We start from the raw sequence: 27,161 nt of genomic DNA, 5'->3' as shown, positions 1-27,161 counted from the left end.
CTGAGGCGAGCTCTCAGCAACACGTTGTCTCTGCCTTTGGGGGTCGGTCCTGGTCCAGGAGCTCCAATGCCTCCCCACAGTCTCTGCTAAGCCTGGGTGGCAGTGTCTCCAAAGGGAGAAAACAACCCCCAAAGACCAACAAGGCAGCACAGGGAGTTGCTTCCCAAATTGCTTTATGATTTTTCCCCTTAAGCAAATTGTTGCAAAATGTCAGGAGACTCTTACATTTTCCCATGAAGCAATCCCAGAATCAGGCCAAGGCATTTTAAACTTTGTGACATCAGCCTTCCAAGAAGCCCATTAGGGCATTTTATGAGGCAGGTCTGTAATCGTCTAACCAAATCCAGGCATCCTTTTCATCGTTAAGTTTTTCTCTGAAAAAGTAATACTTTACCCCTGTCCTCTGACACCTGGACTCTCCCAAGGGTCTGCAGTCACCCTGCCATGGCAGGTTCAGTACCACTCTTTCTAGGACAGATGAAATGCCAGGGGCCCATGGCAAGTCTGGGGCCCTGCCCAGGGTAGACCAGATGTCCACATGACCATCCCAGGGACCTACTGACTCTGTTGTCCTCCCTCAGGCCACATTAGGATCTCGGACCTGGGCCTAGCTGTGAAGATCCCGGAGGGAGACCTGATCCGCGGCCGGGTGGGCACTGTCGGCTACATGGGTAAGTGTAGGCGCGGCCTCTCACCAAGCCCCACCCTCAGAGCCACTGGCCTCTTTGTGCAACTAGAAGTAGTCATGCTGGGAGGTGGGAGGTCTTAGCCAGGGTTCGGGGAGCATTGGGGCACCAGGGCGCAACTTGACTTCACTGAGCTCTGCAGCTCCCACCCCTAGCCCCAGCTACATCTCTTGGGAGGGCAAACCCCTCCCAAGGTCAGTGGCAGAGCTGACAAACAGAGCTGCCTGGGGGTGGGTGGAGTAGGGGTCTGCTGAGTTGGCAGACAGCCTTTCAGGGTGACCTCGAGAGGGGGGAGATCATTAGGAAGGGTCCAGAAAGGAGAGGAGCACCCCACCTACTGTGTCACAAGTACCATTTTAAGGAGAGACCGGCCTCGGGCTCCCTGCGCTACATCCCCTGAGCCTTCTCTGAGACCATCATCCCGGGAGCTACGGGGAAGAGCCCCAGAGCTACACCGACCCCTGGAATGCTCCTGCCAATAAGGGATATTCCCTGGGCTTCCTTCTGCACATCTCCCACTCATAAGCCCACTCACACCAGGAGGTAGAGGACTCCTGAAAGCTCTGGGGGTGTGGGAACCTTGTTTTCCTCTACCGGGCTGTTGCCAGCGACACATGCTTAGGGTTCTAGACTTGGTCTCTGGTGCTCGAGGGTCCTTTTCAGGTTGCACGACATTGGAGGACCTCTGAGGTGTGTATCTGTGTGTATGTTGGGAGTATGTTTACCCATGTGAATGCTGAGGGATGGATGGACAGATGACAGGTAGATAGATAAATAGATAGATGACGGATGGATGATGGATGGATGGATGGATTAATAAATGAGTGGATAGATGGATGGACAGATGATAGGTAGATAGATAAATAGATAGATGACAGATGGATGGATGATGGGTGGATGGATGGATTAATAAATGGGTGGATAGATGGATGGATGGGTGGATAGATAAATGGGTGGATGCATGATAGATGGGTGAGGGATAGATAGGTCCATCTGTGCACCTTTGTGTGTGTCTGCCTGTGCATCTGCGTCTTCTCCTCTTGCACAGAGTGTCTGCACAGCACATAGTGTTGTGTGCATACCAGCACATGTGTGGATGCATTTGCCTCCCTGGATGAATGTGGCCTGCCTGATGACCTGAAACTATCTTTTTTGCATTTCTATGGTGAATCTATAATTCATTTTATCAAAATGTTAGAGAAGCTATTTGAATTCCAGCTAAATTTAAAATCGTTTTACTTTGGGTAGACACACCATTCATTGTAACAAATATGTGTGCAGCACCTACTGTGTGTCAGGCGTCGTACCTGTCACCGGGCACAGCAGGGAATAAGGTGGCTCACAGTCTAGTGGGGGAGACATCAAGGGAACAGGTTGTTTCCATCCACTGTGGTCAGGCTTCTGAAGCCACAGTCAGGGTCCTGGGAGCACAGCAAAGAGCAACCAGGGCAGGCTCCCAGGAAGAGGTGGTATTTACAGCAGTTGGTAGACCAGGGTTGGCAGAGGGAAGAGGTCTGAGCCATCAAGCTCCAGGCCTTCTGTGAGCAGCAGCAGCACTCCTGGCTGCAGGACGTCCCGAGGCCCCGTTGACATCGCAGTCCTGGCCCCGTCTGCCCGGGCTCTGACCTGCCACCAGCTGTCTCTCACCTCTCCTCGCTTCCCTGCTCTGCCCCCAGCTCCAGAGGTCCTGAACAACCAGAGGTACGGCCTGAGCCCCGACTACTGGGGTCTGGGCTGCCTCATCTATGAGATGATCGAGGGCCAGTCGCCCTTCCGCGGCCGCAAGGAGAAGGTGAAGAGGGAGGAGGTGGACCGCCGGGTCCTGGAGACCGAGGAGGTATATTCGCACAAGTTCTCCGAGGAGGCCAAGTGCATCTGCAAAATGGTGAGCTCCCGGTGAGCCAGACGCTGCCCCGGGTCTGGTGTCCAGTGCTGGCTCCCCTCCCGGCCCTTAGCCGAGAACAGCAAATGGGCTGAAGGGGACAGGATCGGGGCACGCTAGGGTGTGGGCGATGAAGCCACCAGGCTGGAGGAGCAGGCTGTGGACTGGGGCGGGCGGTGAAGGCTTCCAGGAGGGAGCCTGGGGTGGAGCAGGGCGGCTCTGTGATAAGGGAGGGGGCTGCGTGACAATGGGAGACACCCTCACGTCCAGCTCTGTGGGGGAAGCCAGCATGGGGAGAAAGGGGCTGATCCTGGCTCGCCCCCAAGACACAGAGGGATCCAGGCAGCCCCTACCCTTGACCTTGGGCCTCCTGCTGTCTCTCCAGCTCTGGACCCCTGGGTGCTGGCTTGAGGCCAGGGGCTGCAGGTGGGGGGTGGTGATAGTTTCTTATACTCGAGTTTTCTACCCACTGTATGGAATGTTGGTCACACTTGCTGGGACCCTGTGTGACAGCATCCATGGATAGTGAACTTGACCTGGCCACAGGCAGGGCGCACTCGGGGAATAACCTTTACATAGGCTGGGTGGACGGGGCCAGACTCGGGGGCTGGAAGCCAGATAGAGGAAGGAGTGACAGGAGCCATCAAAAATGGAGCTGGGGGACTTCCCTGGCGGTGCAGTGGTTAAGACTTTGCCTGCCGGTGCAGGGGGTGCGGGTTCGATCCCTGGTCGGGGAGCTAGGATCCCACATGCCTCGCGGCCAGAAAACCAAAACATGAAACAGAAACAATGTTGTAACAAATTCAATGAAGACTTCAGAAATGGTCCACATCAAAAAAAAATCTTAAAGAAAAAAAAAGTGGGGGCCTCCCTGGTGGCGCAGTGGTTGAGAGTCCGCCTGCCGATGCAGGGGACACGGGTTCATGCCCCGGTCCGGGAAGGTCCCACATGCCGCGGAGCGGCTGGGCCCGTGAGCCATGGCCGCTGAGCCTGCGCGTCCGGAGCCTGTGCTCCACAACGGGAGAGGCCACAACAGTGAGAGGCCCGTGTACCGCAAAAAAAAAAAAAAAAAAAAAGTGGAGCTGGAGAGAGTCCGCCCCTGGACCGCGGCCCTTCCTCTCGGCCCAGGTGGGCCCGCTTCCTTTCCTGCCTGGCTCGTAGGCTCCCAAGGCCCACCTGTGCCCCCCAGGGCCCTCCTCCCTCTGGTGCTAGCCCAGCTGTGCTAGCACCTCCACTGCAGGCAGCTGCCCTCTTATACCAGCCACTCGGAGACAGGAGGGGCCTGAGCGCTTGGCTCTGGGCACCAGGGATCCACAGATCCCCTTCCTCTCCCTGCAGCGCGCTGCGCCTGGAGCAGCGGACAGGCCGGCGGACCCTCAGATCTGAATCATGGGCGTAAACCAGGCTCGAGTGCAGAGAAGGGCAGGCCCGGAGAGCTGATGAAAAGTAGCAGAGTTTCCGCTTCTAGAAAACCTGAGGCTGCACTGCTAGGGGCCCAGAAACCATCTGGCATAGTTCCCACCCCCAGAAGGCCACCCTCCTGGAGCCGTCCGCCTGCTGCCTGACCGCTTCCTCTTACCAGCCTCGGTCTGACGTCACAGAGGCATGGGAAGAAGGATTTGGGCTAGAGCTGCCATCTGACCACTTCCAAAGGAAGAGGAACCATAGATCTGCCATTGGCATGTGTGAGAGACAGGGAGGTGTGGTGTGTACACAAGCAAACACACGCCCGGACCACAGGCCTGGGCCAGCCTGTAGCTGGGGGACCTCCGAGAAAACAGGTAGTCACGGCAGCCAGAGCTGGGGTCGGGGGGCAAGAGGAGCAGGGCAGCAAAAGGCAGGTACGTGGAAATGTGGGGTCCTAGGGATGATTGACAGCCGGGGGCTGGGGGGTGCCAAGGATACTTGGTTGTGTCACAGTCAGGTATCTGTCCAGAGGGAGCCAACTGGACAAGGGAAGAAGGAGGTCACAGCATCACCAAATGTCCTAGGTCAGGGAATTCAGAGAAGCAGGTCTTGAGAAACGTCCAGCAGCAGCATGGGATGTGCTGAGAGGACAGAGAGGCACAGAGCGCCCCCTCCCTGCCCACAGTCATCGGCTTTGGCGCCCGGCTTTGGGGCCCCAGGACCGGGGGCACTGCTGTTCCTCTGCTGTCCCCTGGTGGCCACTGAAGGAAAGGTGGCATCTGAGCCTGGGGCTCCAGGCAGACCTGGGTCCGTAGGTGTACGTGTCAAACCAAGGTCTCCTGTCTCTCTCAGCTAGAAGAACCTTTGGAGCTCTCTGGCCTTCCTCTGCCTCCTTACCCTGGGGTCTTGGAATTCTGGTCTTGGGCTTCTTCTGAGCCCTTAACCACAGCCCATCTGGTCTGGCAGCCAGGCTGCCACCACCAAGGGACACCAGCTCAGGACACAGCAGGGCCTGACCGTAAGGAGACCATGGAGGCCCGGGGCAGCTCCAGCCCCACCTGCCGAGGAAAGTCTCTCTACAAACAGCAAGGAAGCTGGTCCCTGGCCCCCAGGTTCTGTCCCTCATTCCATCTTGGCAGCCACAAGACCCTCTTCACTGCCCCTGGTGTCCAGAAATGCATGTATCTCATTGCCTTGTCCCCTGGGTCCAGTCGTACCTAGGCCCAGACCTCAGCCCCCACCTTTCTGAGGCCCCTGCTGAGTCCCAGCACTGGTTCTTCCCCACTGGCCCTGTAGCCCTCTCAGTCTCTCCGGTCCTTCCAGCCCATTGCTAGTCTTCCTCCTCCAGGAAGCCCTCTCTGCCTGCCCCATCCACCTCAGCTCACACTATCTCTCCCCCTCACTTCTGGTTTATACTGATATTACATGTGTAAACTCTCTACCTGATACCCAGGTTGCAGACAGGCAGCATGTAGATGGGTGTTTATTTCAGCCTGCATAGTGTCTTAGAGAGAGGTGAATAGTGGGTTACTTGCCAAGATTTTTAAATGGGGCAAATTCACGTAAAAACCTGGATTTTCTGGCTTCTCAAAAAAAGCAGAAGCCCTGGACACTGGCCAGCATCCCTGCCTGGCAGGAGCTGACGGGCATCCTGGCACGGCCCACCCAGCCCAGCCCACCCCTCACCTTATTGCTCTCACTTGTGCCATCTGTCTGGCCAGCCCCTGCAGGCTTTGGGGTCTGCAGGCTCTTGGGATTACTCAGAGCAGAGCAAAGCCCCAGGAGAAGAGCAGCTGAGGCTCCGAGCCACCAGCCCACTGGGCAAAACACTCTTGGGTGGTCGGTGGACCAAAGGGTGACATTGTGAGTGGCTCTCTCACGGCTTAGTCCCTTCAAGGCTGTGACCTGGTGCTTGCCCCACTGCCACCTTTCATTCCTTAGTTTTGGGGGGGTGGGCAGTCCCAGCAAGCCTCCCCTCCAGACTCTGGGCCCCAGGAGGCCCTCCTGCCCGCTGGCTCTCAGGGCAGCCATAAATGTGGATTAAATGAGCACATGCAGAGGTCGCCAGGGTATTGGTAAAGGAAAGGGCTGGACTCCCTCCAAGGTGCAGACCACCCACTTTGATTTTAGTCTCAAAGCAGACACTTAGTAGATTCCAGCTGCGTCTATGGTGCAGTGCTCAGTGGGGTGGGGACACTGGGACTGTGGGGAGGGACTGATGCCCTGCGGTCACGTGGCGGCCCTGCCCCATCTTCAGCCGGGGCCTGCCCCTCCCCTTCCCCCCTTCCTCTCTTTCATTCACACCTTCCTCCCGTCCACCTGTCTCTGCTCCTGCAGCCCCTTCCTCTCCTATTAACCATCCTGCCTTTTGGTTGTGATGAGGACAGTCCTCTACCCCAACCATCCTTGTCTCCCCACTACACCTGTATTAAAATCCTACCTCTGGACCTGCCCTTCAGGACCGTCCATCACTCTCCCTAACCAGTCCCCTTCCCCCGACCCACCTCCCTCATCCTTCTCTCAGACTCAAAGACAGGTGTTCCCCAAACACGCCCTGAGTGTCCCTGCCGCCCTGCTCATGATGCCACAGGTCCCTCCGATATCTGCTCCCACCTTTGAAAGCCTGTCGCAGACGCCCCTTCCCCAGGACACCTCCCGATGCCTCAGCTGGCAGCCAGTTCTTGTTCCTCTGCCACCATGGTGTCATATCTGCATTGCCTTGATGGGTCCTCTGAACATGAATTTCCTGAGGCCAGACCCTTAGCATCCTCTCTCGGGACCTACTGGGTACAAGTCTACAATGTACTTATGAACGGAGTAAATGAATGAAAGAACCCACTGACCAGCCCTTGCCCTTTGTAGCTTACCTGGAGCAGAAGAGTTAACACCAATTCAACAAACATTAGTGCATGCTGGGTTGGAGAAGCAGACAGGATTCCTGCTCTCCTGGGGGTCAGGCATCTGAGCATGCTGGGAACATGGGACCACCAAGCACACTGTGGCTCAGGAGGCCACCCTGAATCGAGGCCTGAGCAGGCAGTGTCTGCTGGGTGCCTGGGGTGGCGGAGGAGAGAGGAGGGGCGTTCGGGGGGGCTCGGGGACACCGTGTGAAAGGGAGGCGACCACAAGCTCTCCGAAGCCCCTCTGCCCCTCGGGCCTCTGGGCAGGAGGAAAAGCCCCCCGGGCAAGTCCTCATGGGGCTCTCCTGTCACAGCTGCTCACCAAAGACGCAAAGCAGAGGCTGGGCTGCCAGGAGGAAGGGGCAGCAGAGGTCAAGAGACACCCCTTCTTCAGGAACATGAATTTCAAGCGCTTAGAAGCCGGGATGTTGGACCCTCCCTTTATTCCAGACGTAAGTAGCCTCCCCAGCCTAGACTGAGCCTGTGCATTGATTTATGACCTTCGACTTCACTGAACATCTGTGCTGGGCCCCGGCTCAGAGGCTGAGACCTGTGGGCAAGGGGTGGCCCCCGTCTTCCAGTAGCAGGGTGTCGCCCGGTCTGGGGGTCTCTCTGTACCCACCCTGGCATCATCACCTCTATGAAGTCCTCATCTCCAGAATCGCAGGCTCCCAGAGCCCCTGGGAGGCCTCCCCCACTGACCTAGAATCCCCAGAGGGCAGGGCACGGGTCTGTCTCTGTGAGTCCCCGCACGGCTGCCCCAGAGCATGTTTGGTGGATGAGTGAGATGAAAGAGATCACTATGGTTACGGCGCCAGGGCCATAGCAGCACTGACGACAGCCCCGTGGCCTGGTGCCTCGACTGCCCCATTTTGCAGGTGAGGAAACTGAGGCCTCCAGGGGATATGTAACTTTAACAAAGTACCTAACACAGCTGGGACCCCAGCCCAGGTCTGTGTGGCTGCCGAGCCTGTGTGCTGACCTACCACCCCTGACTGGCCTCCGATGCGAGAAGGGCCAGGGAGGTCCTCCTGGGACATCGCCCCGTTGCATACTGTGCGGGGCAGTGATGGCAGGAAGGGGCCCTGAGCTCTCGTCACCCCAGCTGGGGGCCCCTTGGCCCCTCTGAGCGAAGGGCAGCCCGGGTTCCCGGAGTGGGGGTGGCCCTGGGAGACCCCCGCTGCTCTCCATCAAAACCATCCGGGCCTGGCTGGGGGCCACCAGAGCCACAGGCAGGGCTCCTGGTGACCAGCGCCCTGCCCTCCCAGCCCCGGGCCGTGTACTGCAAGGACGTGCTGGACATCGAGCAGTTCTCCACCGTGAAGGGCGTCAACCTGGACCACACAGACGACGACTTCTACTCCAAGTTCTCCACGGGCTCCGTACCCATCCCTTGGCAAAGCGAGGTGAGCACGACGAGGCCCTCAGCTTCACCCCGAGGGGAGGGTGCAACGAGGGCAGAAGAGGGCCAGCTGGGTGGGCGTCCCTGTGGGCAGACTCGGGCATGGTGTGGTGCTGGGTCAGGAGCTGGCTGGGCGGGGAGAGGAGGCCTGTCTCGATGGCTCTCTGGAGAAGCGTGGCTGGGAAACGAGAGGAATGGGGCAGCAGCGGGAGGCACGGGGGCTGGAGGCGGGCCAAGCTCGAGCTGGTCCGAGTGAGGTGGCAGCGACGGGGCAGCGGGCCTGCCGCGCTGGAGGGGAGGGTCCGGAGCGCCGGGGTGAGTCCCGTGGCTGGGCGATGAGCGCTTCCCTGCCGCTGCCCTCCGTGGCCGGCTACTGTCTTCTCCGAGAGGGCGGCTTGCAGGGCCGTCAGGGAGAGGCGGTGGGCGGGCCTTGCTGCCTGGCTCTCTGCCCTGTGAGATGGAGGGCGGGCGGAGAGCCTGGCAGGACCGGGCTCGGGGCAGTGTCGCCCAGGGCTGGGCTGCTGGGATTCCTGTCCACCCAAGATGCCCAGCGCAGCCCCTGACACCACCCGTGTTCTGACCACTTCTCCAGATGATCGAAACAGAGTGCTTTAAGGAACTGAATGTGTTTGGACCTAACGGTACCCTCTCGCCGGACCTGAACAGAAGCCACCCTCCGGAACCGCCAAAGAAAGGGCTGCTCCAGAGGCTCTTCAAGCGTCAGGTGAGACCCTCACTCCCACCTCAACCCTGCTGTCCTGGCCTCAGCTCTGCGAACCCCCAGGTCTTAGCCTTCCAGACAACTGAGACCAACTTGCAGGCTGGGGAGACTGGGGGCAGCAGCAGCCTGGAAGGGAGAGGCAGCCTGTCTGAAGTGCCTTGAGACCCACTGGCTGATGGGGTCCCCAGAGCAGAAGGGGCAGGGCCAGCCCAAAGTTAACTGGTCGTCAGGGTTCCTCAGCCTCGGTGCTGCTGATGCTTTGGGTTAATTCATTGTCACGGGGACTTATGCGTTGAGGGAACTTAGCAGCATCCCTAGCCTCCGCCCAGTAGATGGCAGTAGCACCCACTGCCGTGTGTCAATCAAAAATGTCTCCAGGACTTCCCTGGTGGCGCAGTGGTTGAGAGTCCACCTGCCGATGCAGGGGACACGGGTTCGTGCCCTGGTCCGGGAAGATCCCACATGCCGCGGATCGGCTGGGCCCGTGAGCCATGGCCACCGAGCCTGCGCTTCCAGAGCCTGTGCTCCGCAACGGGAGAGGCCACAACAGTGAGAGGCCCGCGTACCACCCCCTCAAAAAAAAAAATTGTCTCCAGATGCTGCCTAATGGCCCTGGGGACAAAACGCCCCTAGTCGAGAGCCATTGTAAAGACGACGCAAGTTATGTAGGTAAAGATTTGACATAGAACAGGGGGATCTGGTGCTGGAGAGGTGATCCCCAAAGAACCTCATGGCTCCTGTAGTTTGATGCTGTGCCCTGCAGCTGGCAGCCAGAGGAGACTTTGGCCCTCAGGAAAAGGTATTCTTCCCTCAGAGCCTGTCCCTGGATCAAGGGTTGCTGTGGGCCACATGGGAGAAATGGCCCAGGAAGGACCCGGCAGGTTTTCTAGAGTGAGAGACCCCTAACCTCATCCCTGCCACCAAGACGATGGCCACAATAGTGCCGCCTCCTGGCCTGGCCCTTCAAGAAGGCAGGGCCCCATCCTGAGGCCTGGGAGGCCCCTGGTTCCTTACTTTCCTCCTCCCCCCAAGGGAGTAGCAGCAGCTCTGTACCCAGGCCCCGGGCATCCCAGCTCCCTCCTGCTTAGATAACAGGGAAGAGGTGGCTGTTCGTGGCACTCCACTGTGGGCCAGGCACTGTGCTGGGTGCTTTTTGAAGGCATCTCTTATTTACTCTTCACAAAACCCCAGGCCTTCATTCAACTATTCATTCCACAAATATGTATTGAGCACCTACTCCACTCTAGACTGTTACCTGAGGACTTAAGATGCATCAGCAAGCAAAACTGCATCCCTCCTTTGGGGCATCTTAGTGAAGTGTGAGCCCAGGATGTGCTCCCATTAGCCCATTTCACAGATGAGGAAACTGAGGCTGAGAGGAGTTAAGGAACTTGCCAAGGTCACACAGCCAGTGAGTGAGCCCTTGCGGAGGATCTGGGATAACAGGGCGGGCAGCACGGGTCAGGCACACTGAGAGAAAATGCAGACTGAGGCCTGAGTTTGCGGTTTTATCTAAAAACTTCATGTGAGTTTCACCTCCTATTCCATAATATACTCATATCCATCATCTACTATAAAAATATAATTTTCGGGCTTCCCTGGTGGCGCAGTGGTTGAGAGTCCGCCTGCCGATGCAGGGGACATGGGTTCATGCCCCAGTCTGGGAAGATCCCACATGCCGCGGAGTGGCTGGGCCCGTGAGCCATGGCCGCTGAGCCTGCGCCTCTGGAGCCTGTGCTCCGCAACGGGAGAGGCCACAACAGTGAGAGGCCCGCGTACTGCAAAAAAAAAAAAAAAAAAAAAAAATATATATATATATATATGTGTGTGTGTGTGTGTATATATATATATATATATATATATATATATATATATATATATATAAATTTTCAAATGCTTCCATTAAGTAAAATTGAAGTTCCAGAAAGAAATGACCTCCACCCCCGAAGTGGCCGAGTCCCCCAGGACGGCCCGGGATCCTGGGACAAGCGTTTGCTGTGGAAGCTAACGGCCCAGGTTCAAATCCAGCCCTGACCCTTCTCGGTTGGGTGGCAGTGTATTGAACCCAACCCCTGCCCCAGCCTCTGTTTGCCCATATGAAAAATCAGGATGGAGATGCCGGCTGCCCAGGGTGAGTGAGGTGGAGGACAGTGACCTCAGCACAGTGCCTGGCACCACGACTGCCACCAGGGGAGCAGACACGCCGGCTCTCTTCTGCAACGTGAGGGGCCCGCGCCCACGGGGGTGCCAAGAGGGTGCCAGGGATACTGAGGGCGAGCAGCTCGTGGTTCCCAAGCCGGGCACCTGCTAGAGCCCTTCGCACACACAGCCTTGTTTCCATCTCCCAACAGCCCTGTGCAGAAGCGGCTCCTAACCCACATCACGGGCCAGGCAACCGAGGGAGTCAGACACTTTCTCAAGGTCACTCAGCTAAGAAGTGGCGGATTTAGGATTCGAACCTGGCAGCCTAACTCTGGGCCTGCAGGCCTAACCATGTAGATAGATAGTATAGGAGGGACCACCTCCTCTCTGCCTTGGGCGTCTGTTAATCAGGAAAAGCCCTCTGCCCCAAGGGGTGGCCTCCGGACCTGGGTCTGCAGGGGGAGAACAGAAGGCCGCAGAAAGCAAGGCGGGGAGCCGGTCAGCTGAGCTCCCCTCCAGTTCAGATTCAGAGGCCCCTGTGATGCAAGGTCCCCAGGGCTCGACTCTGCGATGACTGACCTTCTCTCTCCCTCTTTCTCTCCTCCCTGCTCACCCCCCTCCCAGCATCAGAACAATTCCAAGAGTTCAGCCAGTTCCAAGACCAGTTTTAACCATCACATAAATTCAAACCATGTCAGTTCAAACTCCACCGGAAGCAGCTAGCTGCAGCTCTGGCCTGAAGCCCACGGTGGGACCAGCCTGAACCCTTCTCCTTAGAAGCGGACTTGTGACCGGTGGAGCTTCCGCCCTGGCGGGCAGGCGGGGGAGCCCTCCAGGAGCCGGGGAAGGAGGCCGTCCAGCCCCGAGATGGGGAGCCTCCAGGTTCCTCAAAGAGATTTCCACTCAGGTCTGTGTTCGGAGGCGGCCCTCAAGCCAAGGTGGATTGGCTGTGTCTCTGTCGAACATTGCAATAGAAATCCAATTGGATACAACTTGCACGTGTTTTAACAGCGTCATAACTAGAACTGAATTTTGTCTTTATTATTTTTAAAGAAAAGTTTTGTAAATTTCTCTATTGTTTCAGTTTACATTTTGTATATTTGTATTTAAATGAAAGTCAGACTTTGAGGGTGTATATTTTCTGTGCAGCCACTGTTAAGCCATGTGTTTTAAGACATTTTAGAGGGGGTGGCGGGCGGGGAAGGGTGTAAAAAAAAAAAAATGTGACTCAAGACTTCCAGAGCCTCAAATGAGAAAATGTTTTTATTAAATGTAGAAAATGATTCCCATTTCACCTTTAAAGGATTGATTGTATCCATCTCTATAACCTTTCCCTCCCTCGCATTGGTATCACCGTTCTGTTGGCTTGTAACTATCTGAATTAAATGCGCAAAGACCGACTGGGACTTCGCCCCCAGCCAGGATGTCTTCCGTTGGGGTCCATGGAGTTGCCTGGGCCCAGCCCCGTCAAGATGTGCACTTTTCCTTTGGGGGCGCACGATGCCACTGTTGCTTTGGCCTTGGCCTCCTCTTCCTTCTGGAAGGCGGCCGGTACGTGGAGCTGAGGGTCTTCAGCTCAAGGGTGTCTAGGCCTCTTTCTTTCTGAGTAGGTTCTGACTGCTAAAGCCAGTATGTTTTCAAGAGGCTTGCATTTGGGGATTGTTTTATTCTAGTTTTAAGAGACGCGTAGCAACGATAACGAGTAGTCATGGAACCCCAAGAGTCCCAAAGGCTTACAGCCCTAGAAGCATCAGGGAGCGGAGGTCTTGGGCTTGTAGAGGAGAAGGCGGCTCTCCCAGGATCTCTGGGCATGTCCCTTGAGTGTTTACGGGGTCAGAGGGCCTTGAGAGCTTCCTGGGGCCCCGCAGATTCATTGGCTCAGGTGGCATGGATGCCTGAGGTTGGCTCTCCAAGCAAATGGGAGAGGCCGGGCCACCCACAGAAGCTCAAGAAAAACTCACTGTCCCTTCCGGGAGAGGTGAAGCAGAGGCGAGCTCTCATCGGGCATCTCAAAGCTCCAGGCACAAGTAGCCCCAGGAGAACTTGGTGGCTTTGCCAGACCAGGGTCTCTAAAGGCAGCCCCCAGGCCCTTTGAGCAGGGCTGTCCAGCCCCAGGGAGCGGCCAGCCTCCCCCCTGCTGCCTTCACAAGGTGACAGGGAGCAAATCTGCCTTTGCCTCCCCTCCGGGATGGGGGGAACAGTTGAATTCCCAGCTCCCCTGCTTGCCAGGTCACCCTCAGTCAGACCTGGTCTCAGCCACTGGGCAGCTGCCAGGGTTTCTCCCGGCGTGGGCCCTGCACTTCCTGCAGCAGCATCTCCTGTTAAAATACAGATTCTGGGCTCCACCCCCAAACCTACGGAATGGGATTCCCTGGGAGTAGGGCCCAGGAATCTGTATCTCTAAAAAGCGCGCCAGGTCATTCTGATGCACCCTGGAGTGTGAGAACCACTGCCTTAGGCCATCGGTGGGGCTTTTGATGTGATCCTCCCAAACTTATTCCTCTAGGTGACCAGGCAACTTTGGAGCCTGAGCTTTTAGGGAGGAGAGAGAAGCCAGCGTGTCAGCCTGTGTCCCAATTTCCATGCTCCTTCCCCAAACTTTGCCATTCGGTCCTGAGGCTAGACAGGGGCCTGACCGTTGCAACTGACCATTTTGAGGTCATTTTACAAGGAAAGAGAAGAAAAGAAACAGTTGGGCCTCCCTTAGATCCCTTTAATGTGCAGTATTATTTTCTTCAAGACCAGCTCTCGTCTCCGAGGCTGCTTCCGTTACCTCTCTGGCGCTCAGTACAAGATTAATACAAACAGCCGTGTTCAGTGTTCGCTGAGGAAGTGGAAAGCTCTTTGACCAGTATTTTAAGATCCTCACGCTCTTACTGACCCTCCTCAATGAAAAGGACAGTCATCTTCCTGGGACAGTCAGTAGTCCACGCCACCACCCTCCTGTCCAGAAATTTCATTCATTTTGCCCGATTCACAGCAACTCAAACCTTTCCAAACGGACTGGTGGGGAGCAACCAGTCTCTTTACACCTCAAAGCCAACGCACTGTCCGTTTGCGGTAGAGAATCATCAAGAAGCAAGAAAGAAAACATACATCTGCTCAGTGTGTTTCTACATCGTGAGAGCACAGAAGCACAGGACTTTGCGTGGCTCTCAGGATAACGGGAGTCTTCCTTCACCCTCGCCACCTGTCCCCTGAGCGCCCCAAAGTGTACGGGGTCAGAGTTACTGGCCTTTTCAATCCTCCTTTTCCTTTCGGTCCATTGCTTTGTACAGAGAAGGGGCGTCTTCATTTAGACCAGTGCCTGAAAGCCAGCCCCCTCCCCTCTGGGTCCCCAGTTGCCACAGGTCCTGTCCCTGGACCCCCCGCCCCGCTGCCAACCTCTACTCCAGCTTGTTTTCTATGGCTGCATTTTTAAAAAGATTTTTTAACTTAAAAAAAAAAAAAAAACCTTCCCACCATCTACCTGTCCAGGAGGAGGCCTATTTGGGCAGCCAGTGGATTTAAATCTTTTTACTGCATTTGAACTCTTCACGGAAGAGACTTTCTTCCTCCAAGCATGACGTTTTTCTCACCGGACCTTCTCTGACTTCGTGCCTTTGAGGTGAGACGCAGGGTCTTGCAGAAGCACCTCTGCTTCCCCTGTTCCGGAGCCAAGCCGCTGTCCCCAGTGAGACGGGGGTGGTCTCTGCCGTGATCACCATGACCTGTGAGTGTTTCTCAAGCCCCCTGGGCGGCTCCCATGATTATCACCCACGAGATCACAATGACCCAACCCCACCTTCACGGAGGATGGTACCACCTCCCACATCAACTCATCCTCTGATCTTTCTAGGCCGGGAACATCGTTCTTTAAACCACGAGGCTTCTTGCGAGGGCGGCTGACTTGCACAGTAGCTAAGGGCTGCTCTGTCTTGAGCCGCCCCAGGAGGGCTTGTTTCCCGAAATGCACTGCTCTTAACAAAGGGGAGCGCTCAGTCTTGGAGGCCATGCTGCACGGAAGCAAGCGGTGTGGCCTGGGGTATGCACGCTTCCCAGGCAGCCCACGGGGGCAAATGGCAGTGAGTTCTGGGGACACATATGTGGACGTGGCCTTGGCATTGAAAGCACAAGTGAGATGCGGCTGCCTGCCTTGAATCTAGCAATCCTTGGTGATGCTGAGGGCCTGGCCTCTGAGAGGCCAGGGGTCAAGGAGCCCAGCCCTCCGTGGAAGCTTCTTCCTATCCTTCTACACCCCTGTCCTTTCCCCCAAACTTTTCCCACTAACTTTCTCATGCAAACTGCTGACCCAGACCTCAATACAGAGGGAGCACTGCAGCCTCCTTGAGCCTGGTAGTCCAGGCCTTGCCGAAGGGAACAGCGGCCTTGCGGACCACCAAGTCCCCCGAGATGAAGAGGAAACGCCAGTCGGGGTGACACCCAGCTCTCCTCTGGGGCTGCTGTGTGCTTGCGTATCCATGGGCAACCCCTCTGGTTGTCTCCTGTTCTCTAGCTCCACACTCTGAGGTAGGACCTCCTAACTTTTTAGCCTTCCTATGGAAAGAGTGTGAAATCTTTGTGCATTTCCAAGCGCAGAGCTGTGAGTCACGAACGGCAGAGAGCTCGCTTTCTGATCACAACAGACCACATGGTGACACCTCGTCCCCCTAGGCGCCTTCTGTACCTACTTTTAGGACCAACCAGCCCAGCTTTTGAAGCTCCAACGTGTAGGGGTCAGACCCTGCTCAGGTGCAGGTACCTCGTCTGGTCTAACTTTAAAGGCTTGTGCTGTGGACAGTGGCTAATACCCTTGAAACACTAGCTCTCCTTAGGAGGGAAAGACACTCCCCAAAAGAAGAATCTAGATGTCTTTCCCTGGTCCATCACTAAGTCATTTTTGTAATAGATCAAAAGCAAATATTCTCAATTAGAAGAGCTTAGTGGCTGTTAAAATAATTAGTGTTAAAATAACAATCCTTCTAGTATCCAAAGGTTTCTATTTTTTTTTTCAGGGAAATTTTAACATTGATGAGTAAAAATAGTTCCATTCTGGAGTCATTCCTGAGGATAACGGCTTCTGTTCTCCTGCTGCTCTTGAATCTTTGTGTGTTCCCTCGATATGTCACAGTGCTGCTGTATCTAGATCGAACCACTGTTGTTGTTTTTTTAAGAGAAATAAATTCCTTAATGAAAATATGGCTGCACTTCTTCCCTTCTGCTGAGCTGTTCTATTTCTTCTGCCAATGCCAGCTGCCCCCAAGATGCCAGGACGTGCTGCTTCAGTCTTTGAGTTAACCTTTCCTCAGGTGGACGGTTCAGCCCCACCCAACGCTGGCCCCCATGCTGACCACCCGACCTGCCCTGGCCCAGCTCCAGGGGGCAGGGTCTAAGGAGACCACCTGAGCCCTTTCCAGGTTGATGGGCTTCTGATCGCAGACCCAGCAGATGGCTCCAGAAGTGTTCCTGCCACAAGGTACCATGCAGGAGTGGGGCGAGAGGGCCTGAGTGGGTGCTGGCACCCAGATCAGAGGGGGCACCTCCACCTGGCAGGTTTTACCTGACAGAGGCCATAACTTGGATGTGGGCTCCACAGAGAGGGCCTCTTCTGGCTGTCCAGCCTTCACGGAGCCACATGTTAGAACTGCTCACCAGCACAGCAGGATGGCCTCAGGACCTGGAGTCCCAGTCTAGGACCCGAGACCCGACCAGTCCCCCTTCACCTGCCTGGCTTAGTGGGACAATGAACAGGGCTCTGGGCTCAAACAACCCCTTTCTGACAATCTGTATGAGTTTGAGCGGCCACTTAACCCTGAGCCTCAGTGGCTTCGTGTGTACAGTGGGGTAACACCTGCTGGGGTGCGGGTTCTCCTGGAAGATTCAGGGGGACACGTGTGATGCCCAGCACAGAGGCCTTTGCCATGGAGGACACTGTCGCCCTGGCTGTCTTTGGACCCCTTTTAAGCCTTGACAGGGCAGGGGTCCTAGACCCACACACATCGGCCCCTGGGCCCAGCCCGGGAGCTGGCGGCAGTCCTAGCCCCTGGCAAGGGAGGCCCTGAGCTGGGAGTCGAGGCTGGAGCCGCCCACCTCACAGGGAAGGTAGGAACTGGAATCGTGTCGCCCCGTGGCTCCCGGAGCAGGTGTCTTTCCTAACGATGTTGGAGGACTGAGGAGGAGTCTGCTTACTGAGGGGCTCGAGGGAGGGGGGCTGGTGAGCAATGGGGATGGCGTGGGGACCTGCTTGGCTGCGGGCCTGAGGGGGACTTCTCCTGGAGAAAAAGGAGGGGTGGGAGGAGTGCTCTGAGCCTCTGGACAGGGGTCCCATCACAGGGGCTGTTATCTCGGTGGCCCCAGTGCTTTCTCTGGGACCTTCTCCCACCGACCCAGGACCCTCCGCCACCTGAGCCGGCCCCCCAGGCAGACAGAGCCTCCGTCCTCCTGGGACAGAGGGGCCAAGGGAGAAACTCCAGCCCCGCACACCGGCCACCCGCCCCTGATACCTCTGGGCCCCTTCCCAGGCAGAAGGGGCGGGCCAGGGGCAGACGGCCCCTCCCTGACCTCCTCTCACTACGGACAGCCATAGACGTGGTAAGTGGGGGCTGAAATGGCCTCCAACTGATTTAGTTTCAGCGAGGCTCAGCGTGGGCACCCCCAGGACACCAAAGAGCCTCAGGACGCTATCCGTCTGGCAGGGGGCCTATCGGGGTGGCGGGATCTACCTGCCACCCCTGGAGACTGTGAAGAGGAAGGAGACAAGGGACCCTCGGGGACGGGCACTCGAGCCGTAGCAGGTCAGGGCTCCTGGTACCACTTTGGCTGTCCCTCAAGCCAAGCACTGCCAGGCCAGGTTGGCTGTCGGGGCGGGGACAGGGCGGGCGGAACTATAGGAAGGAGGCCGTTCACTTGGCTCGAGGGCTCCCCCCTCTCAGCCATAAATCAGATAAAGGCCCTGCCTGTCCAGCTTGTATTCCAGGGGCATCAGTCCCCCCGCCCCCCACACACAGATAAACCAGGGGTTGTGGAGACTCAGGCCAGTGCCTCTCACACTTAGGGAGCATAGCCTCACCTGGAGCTTTGTAAACTACAGATTCTGATTCACTAGGCCTGGGTCAGGGTCTGCATTCCTAACAAGCTCCCTGGAACGGCTGCTGACCCACGGGCTATCTTTGAGGAGAGAACCTCAAACTGGGAAGTCAGGCCAAGGTCTCTGGCCAAGCCAGGGCCTGCATTCCCACTGCTGTCCCCTTCAGGCCCTGCATTCAGAGGTATAGATATCTTAGGAGTACTCGAGTGTGTCTGCCCTGCCCTCAGAGGGGCTCAAGCTAGTGGTTCTCAATGTCTGGTCCCCGGACCCGCAGCAGGAGCCTCCCTGGGAGCTCGTGCAAATCCTCACCCTGACCCCAGGCCCACTGAATCAGAAACTCTGGGTGGGACCTGGTAACAGGCCCTCCAGGTGATGCGGGGGCACACTCAAGTTTGCGGGACACTGATTTACAAAGTGCTTTCATCTCCTTAAAATCTTGTTGAAGCCCACGGTCTCCCTGTGGACAGCTTGTTAAGCTGAGACGGTGGAGGGTTCACGTGGGTGAGGTTCATACCTATAATGTGGTTGGCTGCCCTCGTTCCTCAAAAATGAGAGCGGGGATGTAACATGTGGTCGTATTGCCTTATCTCTTTAAAAATGAAAGGATAAGCCAAACACTAAAAGAGAGAAAAAATTACCTAGAGGGAGAAGTAGCCAACAGGGACGCGGGGTGGGGGAACAGATATGAAAGGCAGACTTCTCTGAATGTGCCTGTCTCGTAGATTTGACTTTGAAAGCTACGGGTCAAACATAAAATAAATCTGAACTTAGGGGAGATTTTTATTCAAAAGGATTCTTGCCAAGGAGGAAAGAAGGGGTTATTGCCAACAGGGGGATGGAGAATATCGCAGAAGAGAGGCCGCTTTGACCCTGAGATCTGCAAGGACTCGGGGGTTTTCGTTCTGGAGGAGAGTAAACACGCCGCCTCCCATCCCACTTCCCCGCCCTCGTTCTTTCCAGAAGAGAACGCTTTAGAGACCAGCATATCGTCCAAGGGGCTGTGTGCTGGCGCAGGCTGAGGGCGGGACAGAGTTCAGGGTCTGGAGGAAGGAGACAAACCGTAACCAAAGCTGGGTTGACAAGCATTTTGTTCCGACGGGCCAGTGAGGACTGACAGTTCAACTATTCATTTAGGAGGCAAAGGGTGGGAATTTGGAGGGTCTGTATCTGGCCTTGTCCTAGGCAAACGAGGGGGACATCCATGGGTCTTATCCAAGTCATATGGAAAGGGAGGTTCTTTGCAGTGAGCTGTTTTTTTTTTTTTTTTCCGGAACTCAAAAGGGTGAGGGGTTATTTCTTTAAAGTCACTGTTTTGCAAAAGCCCAGGGGCTCAGGTAAAATTCAACACTGTCACCTGTAAACGCTTTAGATGATTATAAAACAAAACTAGTATCTTTAAAAGCATTCCCTAAAAATCAAAAGACAAAACAAACCTATCTGGGTACGCAGCTGGTGGCGTAATCACACAGAGAACGCTCCTAAGTGACTTTGAAACCGAACAGGACCCCGTGGGGCCCTCCCAGCTACAAAAGCCCCTCCATGTCCCCTGTTTGCAGAAAAAAGGCTTTAGTCTCCTAGGCCTTCCCCAAGCTCCAGAGAGCAGCTCAGGCAGTTAATAGGACAGAGTCACAGGACTTTGGGTTCCCCTGAAGGGATGTAGATAACAATCTAGAACATATTTGAGTTTTTCTGCAGAAACTAAGACACCCACCCAAGGGGAGGATGGTGACTACACGCTGACCACAAGCACGCAGACCCCAGACTGGTAGGAAGCAGAAGGTTGAGATTCTGGGGACATCACCCTGTTACCACCAACCAATCAGAAGAACGTCACACGCCCTGCAGCCACTACCCCAAATTTTACCTTTAAAAAGTCTTCCCTGGGATTCCCTGGTGGAGAAGTGGTTGAGAGTCCGCCTGCCGATGCAGGGGACGCGGGTTCGTGCCCCGGTCCGGGAAGATCCCACATGCCGCGGATCGGCTGGGCCCGTGAGCCATGGCCGCTGAGCCTGCGCGTCCGGAGCCTGTGCTCCGCAATGGGAGGGGCCACAACAGTGAGAGGCCCGCGTACGGCTGAAAAAAATAAACTAATTAATTAAAAGTCCTCCCTAAAAGCCGCCGGGAATTTGGGTTTTTTGAGCACTAGCCGCCTGTCCTCTTAGCTTGGCCCCGAAGTAAACCTTTCTGTTCAGATTCTGACATTTTGGTTGTTTGGCCTCACTGTGCGTCGGGCACACAAACTTGGGTTTGACCACAGCAGGGAGTCCTGTGGGACCCAGACCGTGGCCTCCAAATACCATTTCCCACTAAAAGGACCCAGGGCTCCTGGTGAAATGGCCGACTCCAAGGCTTGGGGAGAAAAGGCCCAGGAGAAACCTGGAGTATCTTGTTGTCCCAGAAAACAAGGAATTTATCAAAGACTGCTAGGGTTGTGTCCAAAGTACTCAGGAGCAACTTGAAGGAGTTCCCAGTGGCCAAATAGGGGACAACTGGAATATTAGTAAGAATGACAGATTAAAACAATCAAACATGTTGAAATCCAGGAGTTTCTAATAATATTCAATAATTTTTTTTTTAAAGAAAAACATCATCAGTCTTTTTTTTTTTTTAGCTGCACGGCTTGTGGAATGTTAGTTCCCCAACCAGGGATTGAACCCACGGCCTCAGCAGTGAAAGTGTGGAGTCCTAACCACTGGACCGCCAGGGAATTCCCCATCAGGCACATTTGGAGGATTCTAGAGAACTAATACATTTTTTGGAAAACTAATAAATAATGGAAAAGAATCAAGTCCCATTTATCGTCCAATAGAGTTTATGCCAGGAATGCATTGATATAGACTTTATGTCTCGCATTCTCTCTCTCAGCCACCTAGAAAGGGTTGAATACTCTTATGATGCCCATTTACAAATTAGGAAACCGAGGCCTTGAGAGAGTAATTTAACCAAGCTCGCCCAGCTACATAAATAGAGGTGCTGGGACCTGAACCAGGCCATTGGGCTCCAGAACTTGTATGCTTGGCCACTGGGTCATACAACTGCTATAATGAAGACACTCTTTGCTTTGCCCAGCCAAAGGCAAAGGCTTCAGAGAGACAAAAGCTCAGACAGGAAATGCCAGGGCCTGAGGCTCATTGAATCTTCGATGTCTTGTCCATGTTACTTTACAGATAAACCTCACACCACTTCAAGCATGAGAATGTTCTCACTCACCTGATAATGGGCCTGGCATCCAGGAGACATTTTTTAAAAAATTATTTTCCTCGCTTTCCCATCTTCCCCCCATAAAACAATAACAATGAAAACTACCAGCTACATAAGGCCGAGCCAGAAAACCCTGTCTGGGGGTTGGGCTGATGGCTGAGTATTAGAACAGAGCTGCTCCCAGCATCAGTGCCCAAGTTTCTGCTAACTTGAAAGAACATTTGTCGTTGGCTTGGGCAGAAACCTCATCTGAATAAACCCTCTTGTGCAGATTTTGATGGTGATATTTTGAAGACGTGTCTACACTGGGAGTGTGAATTCCAGAGTAGGGTCCTGCATAAGCTAGCTAAGTACTGCACTTCCACGCAGGTGTTATTTCACTGTTTATACCAAAGCATTTCAATGTAAATTACACACAAGATAACATTTGAGTGAGGCAAAAACCCCGGGCCCCAGTATTATGGAGCTCATCAAAGCCTGAGAAAAGCTGAACTTGACTTTGGCACAAACTCCAAAGTAAGGATTTTCAAAGCAAATAAGTTTTTCAGGCAAGGGGAAAAATTACACTTAGCAAGCCTGTGAAAACTGCCTTATATTTAAAGTGGGTTTCTTGTGGACCACATAGAATTGGGCCCTCCTTTTTTATCCAATCGGACAATCTCTGTCTTTTAACTGGCATGTTTGGACTACTCATGTTTAAAGTATTGTGTTGGCCAAAAACTTCATTTGGGTTTTTAACCAACCCAATAATTTCTATGAATATGGGTGGATTAAAACCTTCCATCTTGTTAGCTATTTTCTATTTGGTCCGTTTGTTCCTATTTCTTCCTCCTTTTCTGCCTATGTGAGTTTAATTGAGCATTTTTTATGATTCCATATAACTCTTGAGTTATTATTTATACATCTTTTAAAAACATCTTAGGAGATGCCATAGGGCTTACAATATACGTTTTAAAATAATCTGAGTCTACCTTCAAATAATATTATACTGCTCTGTAAGTCATGTAAGGATCTTAAAACTTCTATTCCCATTACTCAGCCATAAAAAGAAACAAAATTGATCTATTTGTAGTGAGGTGGATGGACCTAGAGTCTGTCATACAGAGTGAAGTCAGAAAGAAAAAACAAATACAGTATGCTAATGCATATATATGGAAGCTAAAAAAAGAAAATGGTACTGATGAACCTAGTGGCAGGGCAGGAATAAAGACTTAGACTTAGAGAATGGACTTGAGGACATGGTGGGGGGCTGGGCAGAGGGGGAAGCTGGGGTGAAGTGAGAGTAGCATCGACATATATACACTAACAAATGTAAAAGAGATAGCTAGTGGGATTGTTGGCAATCTGTATATCTTCTTTGGAGAAATATCTATTTAGGTCTTCTGCCCATTTTTGGATTGGGTTGTTTGTTTTTTTGTTATTGAGCTGCATGAGCTGCTTGTAAATTTTGGAGATTAATCCTTTGTCAGTTGCTTCATTTGCAAATATTTTCTCCCATTCTGAGGGTTGTCTTTTGGTCTTGTTTATGGTTTCCTAATGCTCAACATCATTAATCATTAGAGAAATGCAAATCAAAACTACAATGAGATATAATCTCACACCAGTCAGAATGGCCATCATCAAAAAATCTAGAAACAATAAATGCTGGAGAGGGTGTGGAGAAAAGGGAACCCTCTTGCACTGTTGCTGGGAATGTAAATTGATACAGCCACTATGGAGAACAGTATGGAGGTTCCTTAAAAAACTAAAAATAGAATTACCATATGCCCCAGCAATCCCACTACTGGGCATATACCCTGAAAAAACCATAATTCAAAAAGAGTCATGTACCAAAATGTTCATTGCAGCTCTATTTACAATAGCCAGGACATGGAAGCAACCTAAGTGTCCATCAACAGATGAATGGATAAAGATGTGGCACATATACACAATGGAATATTACTCAGCCATAAAAAGAAACGAAACTGAGTTATATGTAGTGAGGTGGGTGGACCTAGAGTCTGTCATACAGAGTGAAGTAAGTCAGAAAGAGAAAAACAAATACCGTATGCTAACACATATATATGAAATCTAAGAAAAAAAAAAAGTCATGAAGAACCTAGGGGTGAGACGGGAATAAAGACACAGACCTACTAGAGAATGGACTTGAGGATATGGGGAGGGGGAAGGGTAAGCTGTGACAAAGTGAGAGAGTGGCATGGACATATATAAACTACCAAACGTGAGGTAGATAGCTAGTGGGAAGCAGCCGCATAGCACAGGGAGATCAGCTCGGTGCTTTGTGACCACCTAGAGGGGTGGGATAGGGAGGGTGGGAGGGAGGGAGACACAAGAGGGAAGAGATATGGGAACATATGTGTATGTATAACTGATTCACTTTGTTATAAAGCAGAAACTAACACACCATCGTAAAGCAATTATACTCCAATAAAGATGTAAAAAAAAAAAAAAAAGATAGCTAGTGGGAAGCTGTTGCACAGCCCAGGGAGAGCAGCTCGGTGCTTTGCCAAGACCTAGAGGGGTGGGAGGGAGGCTCAAGAGGGAGGGGATATAGGGATATATGTGCGCATATGGCTGATTCATTTTGTTGTACAACAGAAACTAACAGCATTGTGAAGCAATTATACTCCAATGAAGATGTATTAAAGTAAAACCTTAAAAAACTTTTATTCCCAATTCCTTTCTCCCATCTTGTGTTATTGTTGCCATATATCTTATTTTTACACATGCTGTAAGCATACAATGCATTGTTGCTATTTGTCTTTAAAATTTCATTTATCTTTCAGCGAAATATTATAAGAAAAAAATACTTGTTTACCTTCACTTATTCCTTTCCCAGTGTTCTTCATCTCTCTGTGCAGATCCAAGTTTCTAACCTATATCATATTTTTTCTGCCTGAAGAACCGCTTTTGTCATTTCCTAAGTAAGTCTGCTGGCAATGAATTCCTTCATTTTTTATTTGTCTATAAAAGGGCTTTATTTTTCTCTTCATTTTTTAAAAGACATTTTGCTGGGTTGAATTCAGGGTTGACAATTTTTTTCCTTCAGTACTTGAAAGGTGTAACCCCACTGTCTTCTTTCTGGAATGGTTTCTGATGTACTTTTTACCTTTGTTCCTATGCAGGTAATTTGTCATTTTTATTCGTCTGCCTTTAAGGTTTTCTTCTTTGTTTTTTAGCAGTTTGAATATGATATGCCTAGATGTAGTTTGGCTTTGCAATTTGTCCTGCTTCATGCTTTCTGAGCTTCCCAAATCTGTGATTTGCCTGTCATTAATTTTGGAAAATTCTCAGCCTTTACTCCTGTAAACATTTCTTCTGCCCCACTCTCTCTTCTTCTAGGATTCCAATTAGGCATATATTAGACTGTTTTGAATGCTCTGGTTTTTTTCTCTGTGTTTGGGGGTAATTTCTATTGACCAATCTTCAACTGCACTGATACTTTTCTCAGCTGTGTTGGACCTAGTGGTGAGGCATCCTTCACCTGTTACCAAGTTTGATTTCTAGCATTTCCATTTAATTCATTATCATTTCTATCTCTCTGCTGAAATAACCTACCTGATCTCCCATTCTCCATTAAAGTTGTTCATATATTAATCAGTTATTTTAAATTCCCTGATAGTTCCAACATCTGTGTCATATCATCATGTTGGATCATTGGTCTCTTCAGATTGCAATTCCTTCTGCCTTTTTGTATGCCTCAGTTTGAAAGCTGGATACATTGTATAGGATGGCAGATTCTGAGGAAACTGTTTTAATGCTTAGAGATGAATGTGCTATCCCTTGAGTGTGCCTTTAGCGTGTGGGCTGTGTTCATCCAGTCAGTAGTTGGGCTGGGGTGCGGAGTTTATTACCTTCAGTTGCCAAGGCTTCACATTCCTCTGGTGAAACGTTGCATTTAGCGAGTGGGCCAATCCACCAGAGGGATTCTCTCAGGGTCTGCTCCTGGCTTGGATTTTGGATCTCTCTTTGTACTGCCCTCCAGGGAAAACCTGTCTCAGCCTTCTGAGCTGTATCCGCTGGTTCTTTCTACTCTGTGCTTGAGTCATATGGTGGTAGAATGAATAGGGGTGGGGAGTGAGGTTGCATTCTCTGATCTTCTCATCAACCTTCAGTCTTGGCAGGCCCGGGGGAGCCTGGATCTTGAAGTAGGGCTCTCAGGTGGTCCACCCCACCTCCAACTTGAAAGCCAGGCGGGGCTCTATCCTGCATCTTCCCCGGGCAATGGGGGGTGGGTCAAGCTTTTTTTTCCTAGTCCCTCCCCCAGCTGCAAAGGGTCTTTGAGTGTCTTACAGCTACAGTTTTTATGACCCTTTCCCTTGCAGTTGAAGGTTTTCGTTTCTTAGGGAGACTGGAGAGCTGCGTTTCAAAGGAGTTTCCACACTGGGAGCCATTCCCCTTCCCCCTGTGGCCCCTTGCAGAAGCTTTCTCAGGCTTCTCCCCATCTTCCCAGTGACTGTCTGGTGGGATCCTGTAGGAAAAGCCTGCAGGAAGGCATGAATCCCTCTGTGTTTGCAGCCCCAGTGGCTTCATACTCTCAGCCCGTTGCAGGAAGTTAAAATTTTCTAGCTGCATTTTCCTACCAGCATATATATGGCCAGAGGCACCTGCCCCCCAGATAAGCAAATGCTTAGGTCCTCTCTCTCCCCAGATTTCAGGTTAGTTGCTTGCCCTGCAAGCTCAGTTCTCTGATGGGTTTAAGAAAAGTTGTCGTTTGTAGTTTGCCAAGCTCCTCTCCTGTTGCTGGTGGGAACTATACTCTGGCTGGCTCTCTACAGCTCTGCACTGAGGCCAGAGGCTGGAAAACACTTTGAAGGCTCTAATGTGTGTCAAATCCTGACCGTGAGTCACGCTCCCCTGCAGGAATGCAGGCTGGGTTCCTTTTCCCAGCCTCTGCAGTCAGGAGCGGTTCAGACAGTGACACCTGACCCCACTGAGACCTTGACCAAGGAAGAACAGAGGGCAGCTGGGGCACAGAGGTGGCTCTGAAGTGCCTCTGGGTGCTGGAAGATTCCTGGGCCAGGGAGGGGGTGCTGGGTGTGCCAGACCGAGAAGGAACGGGGCCCCTTCCACCAGTGAGCCACAGGGCGGGAGACGGGAGAAGGGTCTTCCTGCCCCACGCCCGCCTCCTTCTAATTCATTCTCAGAAAGGCAGCCAGAGACAGCGTTAAACTTACTGTTCTAACAGGCTTTTCCCCTTATAACTGTGACCTGAGGAATAAGCAGTTCTTCCCCCACATCAAGGGTTTGCCCCAAAGTGGAGACTCATACATCCTTACGTAGTCTCCATATAGAAACGGGGTGGGAGGGAGGCGGGGACGCCGTGGTCAAATTCACCCAGCTGCAAGTAGAGAAAAAGCTCTCATTTCCAAATTCCTGCCAGAGCCTGTGTATCCAGCAGGGGCCCCCCAGTGTGAGGGCTGCTGTGGGCGTCCGTCCTGCTCTCTCCACCCGTGGCCCTCTGCCCATGGGCTGGCAGCTGGAGCAAGAAGCAGAGGCTGCTGGGCACCATTGTGTCCGCACCCGGTCAAGCGCAGAGGAGTCTGGGCAGTTGACGTTGTATCACAAAGGTCCCCTTCCTGGTGATGGATTCAGGTTGCCTGGCTCTGAGGATCAGTCTCTGGGAGACGGGGCGTGGGGTGAGGGGTGAGGGGCGGCGATGGTGTCATAACAGATCACTAGGTGTATGATCAGGCCACTTAAGATGGCTGTTCCGTTTCTCTCTGTATATCCCCTGCTCGACCAGGCCCTGCT

The 27,161-nt window shown here is 53.1% G+C and overlaps 1 protein-coding gene across 2 annotated transcripts in view; it reads left to right on the top strand.

The window, feature by feature from the left end:
- GRK5 (G protein-coupled receptor kinase 5) overlaps positions 1-12,429 on the top strand; it is a 221,310-nt gene extending 208,881 nt beyond the window's left edge. For both annotated transcript variants that reach the window (XM_082854560.1, XM_082854559.1), the window contains 6 exons: positions 582-671; positions 2,363-2,571; positions 7,190-7,327; positions 8,144-8,281; positions 8,870-9,001; positions 11,765-12,429. In XM_082854560.1, the coding sequence (XP_082710686.1) occupies positions 582-671; positions 2,363-2,571; positions 7,190-7,327; positions 8,144-8,281; positions 8,870-9,001; positions 11,765-11,863 (806 nt within the window). In that variant the 3' untranslated portion in view covers positions 11,864-12,429. The remainder of the gene's footprint in view (positions 1-581; positions 672-2,362; positions 2,572-7,189; positions 7,328-8,143; positions 8,282-8,869; positions 9,002-11,764) is intronic.
- The last annotated feature ends 14,732 nt before the right edge of the window (positions 12,430-27,161 follow it).

The sequence above is a fragment of the Leucopleurus acutus genome (assembly GCF_964270905.1).
Source record: "Leucopleurus acutus genome assembly, chromosome: 14".
Lineage (NCBI taxonomy): Eukaryota > Metazoa > Chordata > Mammalia > Artiodactyla > Delphinidae > Leucopleurus > Leucopleurus acutus.
This window is presented reverse-complemented; position numbering and strand designations above follow the sequence as displayed.